This window comes from Artemia franciscana, chromosome 5, assembly GCF_032884065.1.
Source record: "Artemia franciscana chromosome 5, ASM3288406v1, whole genome shotgun sequence".
Taxonomy (NCBI): Eukaryota; Metazoa; Arthropoda; class Branchiopoda; order Anostraca; family Artemiidae; genus Artemia; species Artemia franciscana.
Genome location: NC_088867.1, coordinates 46,095,590 through 46,110,545, shown reverse-complemented (window position 1 = coordinate 46,110,545; position 14,956 = coordinate 46,095,590). Strand labels below are relative to the sequence as shown.

At 36.2% G+C, this 14,956-nt stretch overlaps 1 protein-coding gene across 1 annotated transcript in view; it reads right to left on the bottom strand.

Moving 5' to 3' along the window:
• The window catches only part of LOC136027490 (carboxylesterase 4A-like), a 42,784-nt gene that overhangs the window by 2,264 nt on the left and 25,564 nt on the right, over positions 1-14,956 (bottom strand). Inside the window, exons 6-10 of the mRNA XM_065704801.1 lie at positions 11,208-11,388; positions 8,417-8,509; positions 7,056-7,159; positions 2,531-2,690; positions 1,146-1,263 (exon numbers count right to left, since the gene is read on the bottom strand). Coding sequence (XP_065560873.1) covers positions 1,146-1,263; positions 2,531-2,690; positions 7,056-7,159; positions 8,417-8,509; positions 11,208-11,388 — 656 coding nt within the window. The remainder of the gene's footprint in view (positions 1-1,145; positions 1,264-2,530; positions 2,691-7,055; positions 7,160-8,416; positions 8,510-11,207; positions 11,389-14,956) is intronic.

Genomic DNA, 14,956 nt, shown 5'->3' with positions numbered 1-14,956 from the left:
ATTTTCAGGGGGACCTTTTCGCGCTTTGGGGGGAGGGGTTGTTCGGGGGAAGGGGGAAACATGGGAAAAGGTCTCTGCACTGCATAATCAATCCTGGAAAAACCTGCACGTAATGATTAATCTAGGAAAGCCTTGGGGAAAATATTTAATTGACCTTAGAGTTTTGACGTATTAAGAATGATTTTCACCGAAAATCATCAGTTAGAGATTCAGTACCTGAAAACCAAACTGCAGAAGTCTGTACCTATTGTGGGTTTTCCAACATGTTTCCACTCACTTCTACACGCTTTTTGCCAAAAAGATAAAGTAAAGACGGAACAAATATAAACAGCTTGTAGGTGATTAGGCCATGTTAAAATATTCTCTGGTGAAAAGACTGAGTTTAATTAAAAATTAAAAACAATGATGGACATAATTTTCATAAATGCTCTTTCAACGAGCAATCTTTGGTCTTGGAATTTTGTTTGGTATTCATATTTTTTCTTTCTTGTCTTATTGGACTTTCTTGTCTAATTGGACTATTGAAGTTCAATTGGCACTATAGCTTTAAGTAGGACTTGAGAGGTTTTCCTTAAACGCTTATTTATACTACCTTTTGCTTCTTTTAGAGAAACATTTGCTTATGTTTGATGTTTTGATTAATGCATTCTCCAAATTCATACCCATAGTAAAAACTCTTCACCAGTAACAACTACCTAACAACTACCCCCCCCCCCCCCAAAAAAAAATAATAATAAATAAATATACTGCTGACAACTGACAAAATTCATGGACCGCTGATGATAAAAACGTCAAAAAGATAGTGCCCGTGAAATAGTGGGCTGCCAGTAACAAATAAAATACCTCATGGAAGAAATAATAATCTTGGCAAGTTAAAATTATATAAGAATTTTTCAAAAAAATTTCAAAATTTTTCAAAAATGAAGAAAAAGAATTCCCTAATTTTTTAGTTCGGCTCTGAAGAAAAACAGAACGTTTTTGATATAAAAAAATTTCGATATTCGCTTGAACGAGTTTAAGGGTAGAACTATATAGGATGGTAAGTTAACGGCGTGTTTTTAAGCGCCATGGTTTCAAGGTTTAGGTCCAGCCTGTAATCTAAGAAGTTTTAAGGGTGCTACTCTGACAAAAAAGTTGTAAATTACCCATAGATTGCGAAGTTAGTCCAAAGCTCGACCATGCGTTCTGTCATGTGTCTTTCTGTTTCGTTGAAGAGTCCAGTAAATTGGAATAAATAAATCAGCTCGTCAGAGTGACAGACACCTAAAACACAAAGTGGGATGCTAGTTAAAAATTACCAGCGACTTCTTAGAGTTCTGAAAAATTTCGATAGGTCAGAACCTCTTTGTTGAAAAACATTTATAAAAATAATGGAATTTTGAGACCTAAATAAGGAGTGGTCTGCTAAACTCTGCTAATAGCATAGCATAATTATATATATATGAAAAGTCCTATACTTTTCATTAAAGATCTTTGAAGTACATCAATCTAAACCTCTCTTCATGACTCCGCCTCTTCACGCACGTGCAATGACAGATGTTTAGTGCATTACGACGGGCTGTGATCTGACTTGATCCTAAGAAGCCCAGCTTAGATACCAATACAGTTATGAAAACTCCTATCTTGCCCATGAGAAGCTTTTGGTAAAGAGATCTGAACATGGCACCTCCTAGATCAAATAGTTCGTGGTAACGAACTGTAGTAAGGAGCGACCTGGCTCAAAAGTAAACGGAATTTTGATACTAAAGGATACATCAAAAGAATCGGCTTTTTATGCTAACTTTAAATATATAAGCTTCATCAAATTTTGTCGTCAAAAGTTACGAGCCTGAGAAAATTTGCCTTATTTTGGAGAATAGGGGGAACCACCCCCTAAAAGTCACAGAATCTTAACGACAATCACACCGTCGCATTCAGCGCATCAGAGAATCCTACTGTAAAGTTTCAAGCTCCTATCTACAAAAATGTGAAACTTCATATTTTTTTGCCAGAAGACCGATCACGGGTGCGTGTTTATTTATTTTTTTTTTCCAGGGATCATCGTATCGACAGAGTGGTCCTAGAATGTCGCAAGAGGGCTCATTCCAACGGAAATTAAAAGTTCTAGTGCCCTTTTTAAGTGACCAAAAAAATTGGAGGGCAACCAATTGGAGGCCCCCTCACACGGTAATTTTTTCCCAAAGTCAACGGATCAAAATTTTGAGATAGCCATTTGTTCAGCATAGTCGACAACCACAATAAGTATGTTGTTGGGATGATTTATTCCCCCACAGTCCCCAGGGGAGGGGCTGCAAGTTACAAACTTTGACAAGTGTTTATATACAGTAATGGTTATTGGGAAGTGTACAAACGTTTTTCAGGGGGGATATTTTGAGTTGCGGGTCGAGGGGAGAGGGATATACGAGAGGATCTTTCTTTGGAGGAATATTTCATGGGGGAAGAGAAATTCTCCGATAGTGATTTTGACTAAGTGTATCAGAATTAATGGGATTTTAAGATGGAAGACATGATAACTTGTACAAACACTCACCATGAGGAATGACGTCCATTGCTGGGCCACCGACAATGACACCGTAAAGGGAAGCTCTGCCTTCGTAGTTGAAAGCGTACATCCAAGTATTTGGATTATGCACAGCGTGCATTTGAGCATTCAAGTAAGTTCCTTCTTTTAGCAGTAAAACTCCAGTCATCTGTAAGAATTTAAATAGTCATAAGCCCAATTTTAATATTAAGAGGGACTTCTGACCAATAGAGATGGAGGTACATTAAATATTATCAACATTGAAAGCAATGTAAAACTAACATTAGAATCACAGGAATGTCTTTATTATTATTATTATTTTTATTTTTATTAATCAATATTATTTTTATTCAAGTTCAGGTTAATGAGATCAATCAGAATTCTCCTACTGAAATTTTATATACCACACTGTACAAATTTAGATTACACTGTCCTTCCTTTTAAATTTTATATTAATTTTGTTGCACAAACATATAACATCTAATTTGTAATGATATAACAGGTAGTCAAGGACTCTTGGATAAAAATTAAACTTTCGCAAAACAAAGTTAAACTTTCATACATAAATTCTTAGAAAATTATAGCGGCTTCCAAAAAGGGCGTAAGTGTCTGAAACAAACTTTTGGGTGAGGTGCTGTAGGTGCCAAAAAAAGCATAAAGGGGTGAGATCGCTCTATGAATATCCCTGCTGGGGGATATTTTCCAATTCTGTGCAAGCAAGAATAGTGGTATCGTCTTTTATTTCGCGCGTAAAATATTTATACAGCAGAAGGTAAGCTTTCGATCCCTATACATATTGAACACAATGTAGCCGTTGTCATAGGATATTCGAAACCTTGTTGTGTATTTTTGTTTGAAATCACATAGTGTGATCCCTGTGGGAATTGCAATCTAGTTTTTGTTTACTTCAAATTTAATGCAAATTAAGTGTGAACTTGGAACAGATTTAATAGCTAATTTCTCAATAAGCATTACAATGATCACCCAAATATGAGTAATTTCAACGAGTAATGAGTAAAACATGAAATACGATGAAATCGTAGCCACACAAATTTAAAACAAAGTTTAATACTAAATTAATTCTGATCGTTTCAGTCGCTAATTTGTTCATGTCATAAAGGAATAACTTAGTTTTAATGGCACTTGGTATTAACCAAATGACATATAGCGATCGCAAATTCTGTCGGTCTGTCTGTCGGTGTGTCCCGGTTTTGCTACTTTAGGCACTTTCAGGTAAGCTAGGACCATGAAATTTGGCAGGCGTATCAGGGACCAGACCAGATTAAATTAGAAATAGTTTTGGCAATTTGACCATCTGGGGGGGGGAGGGCCGGTTAATTCGGAAAAAATAGAATAATGAAGTATTTTTTAACTTACGAACGGGTGATGGGATCTTAATGAAATTTGATATTTAGAAGGATATCGTGTCTCAGAGCTCTTATTTTAAACCCCAACTAGATCTGGTGACGTTGGGGGGAGTTGGAGGGGCGACCTAAAATCTTCGAAAACGCTTAGAATGGAGGATTCGGGATGAAACTTGGTGGGAAAAATAAGCAGAAGTCCTAGATACGTGATTGACATAACCGGAACGGATGTGCTCTATTTGGAGGAGTTGGGGGGGGGGGGAATTCTGAAAAATTAGAATAAATTAGGTATTTTTAACTTACGAAGGAGTGATCGGATCTTAATGAAATTTTAAGTTTAGAAGAATATCGTGTCTCAGAGCTCTTATTTTAAATTCCGACTGGATCCGGTGACATTGGGGAGAATTGAGGGGGCAACCTAAAATCTTGGAAAAGGCTTAGAGTTGAGCGATCGGGATGAAACTTGGAGGGAAAAATAAGCAAAGGTCCTAGATACGTGATTGACATAAGCGGAACAGATCCACTCTCTTTGGGGGGTTTGGGGGGGGGGGGTAATTCTGAAAAATTAGAAAAAATGAGGTGTTTTTAACTTGCGAAAGAGTGATCAGATCTTAATGAATTAGATTTTTGGAAGAATATCGTGTCTCAGAGCTCTTATTTTAAATGCCGACCAACCCCGGTGACATTGGAGGGCGTTGGGAGGGACCTAAAATCATGGAAAACGCTTAGAGTGGAGGGATCGGGATGAAACTTGGTGGCAAAAATAAACATAAGTCCTAGATACGTGATTGACATAACCGGAACAGATCCACTTTCTTTGGGGGCTAATTCTAAAAAAATAGAAAAAAATAGGTATTTTTAACTTACGAAAGAGTGATCAGATCTTTTTTTGGAGGATATCGTGTCTCAGAGCTCTTATTTTAAATCCCGACCGGATGTGGTGACATTGGAGGGCGTTGGGAGGGACCTAAAATCTTGGAAAACGCTTAGAGTGGAGGGATGGGGATGAAACTTGGTGTTAAAAATAAACATAAGTCCTAGATACGTGATTGACATAACCAGAACAGATCCGCTCTCTTTGGGGGAGTTGGGGGAGGAGGGTTAATTCTAAAAAATTAGAAAAAATTAGGTATTTTTGACTTACGAAAGAATGATCGTATCTTAATGAAATTTCATATTTAGAAGAACCTCGAAACTCAGATCTCTTATTTTAAATCCTAACCGGACCCAGTGTCATTAAGGGGGGGGGGCGGAAATCTTGGAAAACGCTTGAAGCGGAGAGATCAGGATAGAACTTGGTGGAAAGAATAAGCACAAGTCCAAGATAGGTGACTGACGTAACCAGACAGGATCTGCTCTCTTTGGTGGAGTTGGGGGGGGGGGGTAATTCGGAAAAATTAGAAAAATTTAGGTATTTGTAACTTACGACGGGTGATCAGATCTTAATGAAATTTGATATCTAGAAGGATTTTGTGCTTTAGAGCTCTCATTTTAAATCCTGACCTGATCCGGTGACATTGAAGGGAGTTGAAGGGGGAAACCAGAATTCTTGGAAAACGTGAAAATCGAGGTATCGTACGAATGTGTGATCAGATCTTCATGAAAATTGATACATAGAAGAATCGTATGTCTCAAATGCTCCATTTTCCATTCGAATCGGATCCAGGGACATAGGGGGTTGAAGGGGGGAGACATAAATCTTGGAAAACGCTTAGAGTGGAGAGATCGGGATGAATTTTGATGGGAATAATAAGAACAAGTTATAGATACGGGATTGATATAATTGGTACGGATGATCTGGGGGTTGTTAATTTGGAAAAATCAGAAAAATTGAGGTATTTTTAACTTAAGAACGGATGACCGGATCTTAATGAAATTCCATATTTAAAAGGAACCTATGTCTCAGAGCTCTTATTTCAAATCTTGACGAGATCTGTTGAAATTGGGGGGATTTGGAGAGGGAAACCAGACACCTTGGAAAACGCTTATAAATGCCGTAATTACGTGACTGACGTAACCGGACTAGATCCACTCTCTTTGGGGGAGTTAGGTGCCGGGGTTCAGTGCTCTGGCGAGTTTGGTCCTTCTGGAGGTGCTAGGACGACGAAAAATGGTAGGCGCGTCAGGGAGCTGCACAAATTGACTTGATAAAGTCGTTTTCCCTGATTCGACCATCTGGGGGGCGGAAGGGAGAGGAAAAATTAGAAAAATTGAGGTATTTTCCGAGTGGGTGATCAGATCTTAATGAATTTTGATATTTAGAAGGACCTCGTGACTCAGAGCTCTTATTTCAAATCCCGACTGGCATTAAGTCTCTGATTTTCCTTTTAAATCAATCTATTGATTCTTAGAATTTTGCTAGAGCTCATACCATATGAGCAATTGGCTCTTCCAACCTTGTCACAAGTACCATATGAGCTCTAAGCGCTTGTTATTAAAAACTGTTACTCGTTTGTTGAATCTGGAATGTTCTTACAATAATGCATATTCGTGGATGCAATGTAAGGTGTACATGGTACTGTCACAGATAGCTTGAAACCATATTTAATTAACATTAGACTTAAAATAGTTTATGTTTTAGTGGATCTTTTGCACTTTTTATTCAATGCCACCAGAAAAAGTATTTGAATCAATAGAAACAGGGGGAAATTCTGTGTTTGATGTTTTCACTGTTCTGTAGGATATTTGTCACTCATTTGCCAATGTTTCCACATTCCTGTTATGTTGGTTTTGGCTATTTACCTGCTTGGCAATTGAAACACCTTTTCCATATTATCTAGAATCTCTTGGGGTTGCAAATCTATGATCAAAAGGTATAAGCCTCCGAAAATTTTGGATCCTGAATCTTTTGTTTTCGTTTCACTCTTTATTATTCTTTATTATTTATTATTCACGCTTTATTATTATTATTATTTTCTAAACTAGATTGAAGGTCCAAAAGCGGGTACAGAGTAAACATTGGGAGGGGCACCAACAAAACTGCAGCTCTCCCAATGTTATTCTCATACCTCGGTCCCTTTGATTAATTTTTTATCCTTTAATAGAGGGCATATGCCTCTAAAGCCACATTTGGATTCGCCCTGTAATGGACTAGGTATTTAATGAATATCGTTGAAAATGACAGAAATTGACTTTTAACATTAATTATCGTAAGTAAAACAGACACTTACGTCAACAACACCTGGAACCATGGCATAGAAATCTCCAAGCTCTGGACCGTCAAAATAGAAAGCTATGACTTCGTCAACTTCTTCTGGTGTTGGTGGGTATCCATCTGAAAGTAAAAACTAATTGAGAGCCAAGAAAAAATTAGTTGACAACAGAAACTGTGGCTCGGCTTAAACTAGCATCTTGACTAGTCAAAAATATCTATTCTTTAAGAATATTTGCTGTTTTCTTCTTATTTTCTAAAATTCTTTTACTTGATGTTTAAAAATTGGTAAGAACAGCAAAGATGATATCATGACATTTTGTTGTCCAAGTGACGCCTTTGGACACGTTTTTTTCATTCCCAACCTATTTTTGACGGCTTCCATGGCACATTTTGCCGATAGCACGGCTTTGTTAGGCGTTACTAGTATTTAAAAGTACTTAAATCGTCTCATTTGTAGTCAACTTAAATTGTTAACGTTACCGTTCACTTTACAAATTTAAGCTAATATTTCCAACACAAATGCTAAAATCTGTAAATATAAAAGATATTCAAGGCTGTTAAAGGGGGAGGGAGTGAGGTAAGTTTTCTACGGGACCCGGGTTGGTGGGGGGTTAAGGCTAAGGTCTTTCTTTACATGGTTCTGTTAGTCATTTTCTTTTTACGCAGCAGTTTCAGCAGGAGAGGGCAAGGTAAGTTTTTCCCTGAATGTTGGTGATTCTAGGAACTGCCATGGAAATCTTACCAAACAAAATTATAAAGTACGAACAGGAGATCCGTTAAATTAGTGTGTTTTCGTATTTCATGTGATGATACTAACGTTATATCATAGTCATTCTATGTTGTTTTGGGTAGTAGATGAAAATCTTACAGCATTTACAGTAGTGATAAACAGTGGGAAATTATCAAAAGAAATATCAGGTTTACTGTTGACTAAATTTAAGACCAAAGCGAAGGCTTTGTAAATATAACAGGTGCAATGACAACAAATAAATTGAAAACTAAAAAAATGTGGAGGTTTCTAGACAACAAAGAATTGAATCTGATACGATGAGGAAGAATAAAGAACAATTAGCTGTAAGGTAACAATTTAAAATTTCTGAAATAGTTGAGCTTTAATATTAAAATACTACCATCGTCGGGATTCGAACCAACGTGTCGAGCCAATGATCTAAGCAGTTGGCTCTAAGCAGTAAGTTATGAGGACCTGTTAACAAGTTATTCGTTTCGAACAACAAACAACACATTTCTTGTGTAACTATGTAGTAGAAATAATAAACTGAAAAGAGTTTAATGCACAAAAACCTCTATACCAGAAAATAAAAGCAGAATTAGAGTTTAGTTAAATTGCTGGAAAAAAAAACAACAATAATTACTTACTGATTCCATTAAGAAGTACCTCAGCAAATTCCCTTTTCATAAATTCAGTGTCATTGAATTTATTATTCGGCAAGAAGTATGAATTGTAGGTCACTGAAAATAAATAACGGTCGTAAAAACGATAACTTAATTAGAATACAATTAATGAAATAATGCACACACGAATAAAAAATGTAAATAGAAGTAAATAGAACGTAACACGAATGAGAAAATATATAATAGACTATAGTTATGAAGGAATTAGACTCTGCGTACGTCATTACTCTGCGTATTGTGACCTCTGGTTTTGTGATTTTTAGTATTTGCCAGGTGAATACTTTTTATAGCTTAACTTTCATTACAACTGAATAGTTTGATCTCACATCCTTCTTTAAAGAGGATTCACTAACCACCACTATGCTGTAGTAACTAGGTGAATTACGTCATTACTCTGCGTATTGTGACCTCTGGTTTTGTGATTTTTAGTATTTGCCAGGTGAATACTTTTTATAGCTTAACTTTCATTACAACTGAATAGTTTGATCTCACATCCTTCTTTAAAGAGGATTCACTGACCACCACTATGCTGTAGTAACTAGGTGAATTACGTCATTACTTTACGTATTGTGATTTCTGGTTTTGAGATTCTTAGAATTTGCCAGGTGAATACGTTTTATAGCTTAACTTGCATTACTACTGAATAGTTTGATCTCATATCCTTCTTTAAAGAGGAGTCACTCACCACCACTATGCTATAGTAACTAGGTGAATTACGTCATTACTTTACGTATTGTGATTTCTGGTTTTGAGATTCTTTGAATTTGCCAGGTGAATACGTTTTATAGCTTAACTTGCATTACTACTGAATAGTTTGATCTCATATCCTTCTTTAAAGAGGAGTCACTCACCACCACTATGCTGTAGTAACTAGGTGAATTACGTCATTGCTCTGCGTATTGTGATCTCTGGTTTTGTAATTTTTAGAATTTGCAATGTGAATACTTTTTATAGCTTAACCTTCATTATTATTGAATGGTTTGATCTCATATCTTTATTTAAAGAGGAGTCACTCACCACCACTATGCTATAGTAACTAGGTGAATTACGTCATTACTTTACGTATTGTGATTTCTGGTTTTGAGATTCTTAGAATTTGCCAGGTGAATACGTTTTATAGCTTAACTTGCATTACTACTGAATAGTTTGATATCATATCCTTCTTTAAAGAGGAGTCACTCACCACCAATGTGCTGTAGTAGCTAGGTGAATGCTTTTCCAAGACTGGTTTTAAGGCCCGGTAAGTTTACGTGGTGCTTTGGATTTTGTAATCCTGCACTTTTGCATTCTTTTCAAAAATCTAAATAAACAACAAAATAATTTGATTCACCTAAAGATATTGTTTTGTGGTATGATTCTTGTATGTGTTTGCAAATTCTTTGCAAAATGCCGCCTAGAAAGCAAAGGAAGGCCAACATTATTTTCTCAGTCAATAGATACTAGTGACTTATTTTCATAACCAAATGTTCTCATAAATCGTTAATGGAATTTAGAAACTCAGGCCTTTTCCACACATCAGAACTTTGTCACTTGAAAAATGATAACAGTTTTGATCATCTTGACTACCCGCCTTGCTAAGTTCTTGCCTACCTTCTCCTTACTAAATACCTAGAAAGCACTCAGTTCTTTTTGTTCTTTTTCTTATGAATGTAGAGGCTAAGAAACACTAAGAAAAGAAACAGGCAAAATAAACTTCTTGAAAAACTATTAGGAATTCTCATTAGGAAGAGTGAACTACTAGCCTGTACCGTCAAATAAAGACCACCAAGTGATGTTATTTGAATTCCAGTAAGCATGAATTTTGAATTCCAATTTTTAAAAATTTTCGTTAAATTACATAAAAGAATCTTTTGCATATCTGTCGAATAAAAACATTTTTATTGGTAATACTAATAAAAGTGTACCATTTTTACAAGTGCAGAAACAGGGAGATTCTGCTTATTTATAGCACAATTTTTCTGGCTGACTAAATGTATTTTTCAGCTCAGTTTTGAGGAAAAGGAGGGAAATATTCGTCTGTGTAATGCCAGTTTTTGCATTGAGTGAAGTATATGTTGATACCGTCATAACAAAAAACTCCTCTCGAAACCTAGTCTGGAAAATAATATCAGCTTTTCTGTTTTTCATTTTTTAAAAATGGAAAAGGACAGGACCATCTTGTGAAAAAAAGTCTTAAGCCTTACCGCCAGCAACAAAGATCCTTTCGTGCTTATTTGCTCAAAAAATAGGAACACAGAATTTGAAAAATCAAAATTTGCCGGAAAATAATATTGAATTTTCTATTGCCCAGAACCATTTTGTAAAAAAAATAAGTCTCAAGCCTTACCGCCAGCAACAAAGATGCCTTCGTGCTTATTTGCTCAAAAAATAGGAACACAGAATTTGAAAAATCAAAATTTGCCGGAAAATAATATTGAATTTTCTATTGTCCAGAACCATTTTGTAAAAAAAATAAGTCTCAAGCCTTACCGCCAGCAACAAAGATCCCTTCGTGCTTATTTGCTCAAAAAATAGGAACACAGAATTTGAAAAATCAAAATTTGCCGGAAAATAATGTTGAATTTTCTATTGTCCAGAACCATTTTATAAAAAAAAATAAGTCTCAAGCCTTACAGCCAGCAACAAAGATGCCTTCGTGCTTATTTGCTCAAAAAATAGGAACACAGAATTTAAAAAATCAAAATTTGCAGGAAAATAATATTGGCTTTTCTATTTTCCAGGACCATTTTGTAAAAAAAAAAATCTCAAGTCTTACCGCCAGCAACAAATGTGCCTTCGTGCTTATTTGCTCCAAATATAGCAGAAACCTCTTTATTATATTCCCCCCTTTCAAAAAGAGCAAATGGGTCATCTGTAATGGCTCTTTCGGCTCCAGCAACTTGAACCACAGCTGATGCACCTCCAAATCCCAAGCCACCATTAAGACGATCCTCTTTCTATAATACATGCTTTAGTTATGCCGGATACACTTTAAAGATAGAACAATAAAATATAATATACAGGGGCGGATCTAGCGCCAATGAGCAAAATATTGGGGGCCCAGTGTTACAAAGGTGCCAATAATTGACCAAATTAATATTGATTCTAAAAAAAAAGAGTGAAAAAAGAAAAAAGGGAAAGAAGGCGCCAGAAAAAATCTTAGGGGTTCCAGGTACCCTCCGGCACCCCTGGATCCGCCAGTGATAAGATAACATTTGGCTTTGAATAAGGTGTCACATGCTTTGAGAGAACCGAATCAGCTTTACTTGTCAATAATAAACAACTTTAAAGTTTAGTACATTTCCAACACAATAAAAAAAGACAAAAAAAATGAGTTCTCACTCACTTGTGAAGGAAAAACAAGGTTTTTCAAAAAGACAGAAATCATTTAACATTTATGATATTTTGTTATTATTAGAGAGCAGATAATACTTAGCAGAAGGTGTTAAAGACGTTTTTCTCCTCTTCAACTATATTTTATTCGTCGTTTCACAGACTTTTAGCAGAATTTCGATCTTGGTCAGTAGGATTTCTTGGTCCGTTGATTTTTGAATTTAAAAAAAGAGGGAATAGTTGTGGGAAAAGTCAAAGTCATGGCCAATTGTAGAAAAAAGCCAAGACAGATTGTTGAATTAAGTGGGCAGCCCAGTCAAGGGTTAATTTTATCCCTTTGATTGCCGTTGTTACTGTCTGCCATTTATGCTACACCTTTCCGTGCATGCGTGTCCCTTCACAAATGCCGAACTAGAGTCGTACCTGTTGGAGGTTCTCGCTGTTGGTAAGGCCCACAAGTCTTTGCAACAAAATTTTGGTCTTGGCCAGTAGAATATGTGATAAAAATCGCCGGTCAGTCGCCAGAATTCACTAGCCTTTCATTAACAATCTAATTTAGCAAAAAATTAAGAAACATCATCCCTCTCCTAGCTGTTTGCTCATCGTCCTCACCGATTTTACCAGAGTTTAGGTTTTGGCCAGTAAAATGCTTTTATAAAAATTACCGGCCAGTCGGCAAAATCCACTGGTCCTTTTGATCATTAACAAATAGTAGATGTTGATTGGCAAAATGTATAAGAGACACTCATCCCTCTTCCAACATGTTTGCTCGTCCTCTTCACCGCTTTTATCAAAGTTTTAATCTTGGCTGGTACAACAGTTGGCAAAAATCACCAGCCAGTCTGTAGTAACAACAGCCCCCTCCCCCTAACACTTCTAAAGTGAGAACCAAAGACTTAATTAAAAGCATTCGTTTCAAGTTAGCTTTCACTGAATATCCAACAACTGAATGGGGGCTAATAGCACAGAGCAAAGCATAGATAGAAAAAAATTGCAAATATATCCTTATTGTGTCCTCTTGGCAAAAGTAGTTCTTTTGGATTTGACCCAACCTACAGTAAAAGCTAAAAATGGATATAAATACAGATAGTCATTACTTAGACTCAACCTTTGAATTTAACTTTGGAATTTTGCTGGGTAACGCTAAATGGCGTTTTGGTTATTTTTGATTTATTTTGATATCTTAAAAAAGAACTCGAGCTTCTTTTTTTATCGCTTTTCAATACTCCCTGGTGTGAACTATTGCCCATCTAAGCATTGATTCCCTCGGACCACCGTGCGGAAAAGTGCGTTCCACACGGTGGAACGCACTTTGGTGCGTTCCGGTGGAACGCACGGTGGAACGCACAAAATACCCACTTCAAAAAGTGGGTATTTTTTAAAATTAAAGAGACTTAGTGGAAGGCGTTTAGAAGGGTAACAAGTCTTTAGTTTTAACAATTAACAACTTATTTGGGGTTGTTACAATCCTTGACATAGCCTTGGCTTCCCCTTTCAAGATTTTATTAAAATTGGTTCTTGTTAATTAAGATGAGATTTACTCGTGTGAAATTGATGACTCGTAGGGAGTTAGGCTGAGAGCTTGTTAGCTAGAGAGATTGTTTAGAATTTACATTTGATTAGAATATTATTACAAATAAATCGTTCCTTTTTTGGTAAAACTAAAGTCTTGTCTTCAGTAATCAGGCTGGGCATTGTCGGATTTGAAATCAGGGCACTAGCTCTGACTAATTTTGGGACTCAAGATATTCGAAGGTACATAAGAAGTGTGATGCTTATTTCTAATTTCAGCAAACTGGAAAAATCTATAAAGTAATTTAAGCGAAATGGTAAAGGTTCCATGAATACAGGCCAGGTTCCTTTTGTGTGTGTACGGGGGGGGGCAATTACTAAAAAATGATAATATAAATGAGAAGTGCCCTAAAATTCAGAAAAAATAAGGCTTTTTCGTGTTTTTATCGGGGGAGGGGGGCTGAGCTCCTTTTGGGATTTAAGCAAGGAAAACAGAAGTCAGTAGTACATATAAAAGAAAATGGTGGATAGATCATCTTTGAAGTACTAGCTCCAATCCCTTTTTCCAAGAAACAGAAGCATTAAGTCGCAAGATCTAAGTATCTGGGCTACAGAGTATATATAATTTCATCTATTTGTTATTAAATGGTTTTCCAAGATTGCCAGAGTTAGCCAGCTACTACCCCAAGTTTGGATCCAAAAAAGCACTAAGCTGAGTACCGGAGACCCAATTTTTGTGAGAACCTTTGTTTTCCAAAATATAGCTTAAATTAAGAAATATAATTTCTTAATTTAAGCTGTTTCTTGTCTTGAAAGGGAGACATTGAGCATCACTGTACTAAGTCAAATGATTATATCCATGAGACGTTTTATTTTACTTATGCTATTAGCTTATTAGTATTTTTTTCTCGTTATCTTTACTTTTTATCTATATATATATATATATAAATAAGTTGTCTGTGTGTGTGTGTGTCTGTCGAGTGACGTCATGTTTGTGTGTCGACTGACGTCATGTTTTCGACTGACGAAATTACAGACCGGGACATCGGGACACAAATGACGACCAGGACACCGGCACATAGGGAATATAAATGACGACCGGGACGCTCAAAGAGAAAGCGACCGGGACACAAGGAATGTTCGATTAGCAATCACCACCAACAAAGCACCGGGACACAAATGACGACCGGGACACAGGGAGTGTAAATGACGACCAGAACATAAGTAAAAAAAGGTAAAAACTACAAAAAAACTAAAAACTAATAAAAAAACTAAAAAGCTAAAAAAACTAAAAAAGAAAAAAATAAAAAAAGGAAAAAAAATGAAAAATAAAGGAGAAAAACGAAACTAAAAAAAATAAAAATAAAAAAAAAACTAAAAAGAAAAAAGGGGAAAATACAAAAATTTATTTCATCATATACCATTTCAAAAACGAATGTATATACAGACCGGGACACCGGGATACAAATGACGACCGGGACACAGGGAATATAAATGACGACCGGGACACAAGGACACAACTACAACGGGTACGCCGGGAGCACAGGGGGATATATAAATGACGAAGGGGACACAGGGAATGTTCGATTAGCAATCACCATCAACAAAGCTCAAGGGCAATCATTAGAATCATGAGGTATAACTAAAAAAACTAAAAAAAAGGTAAAAAACTAAAAACTA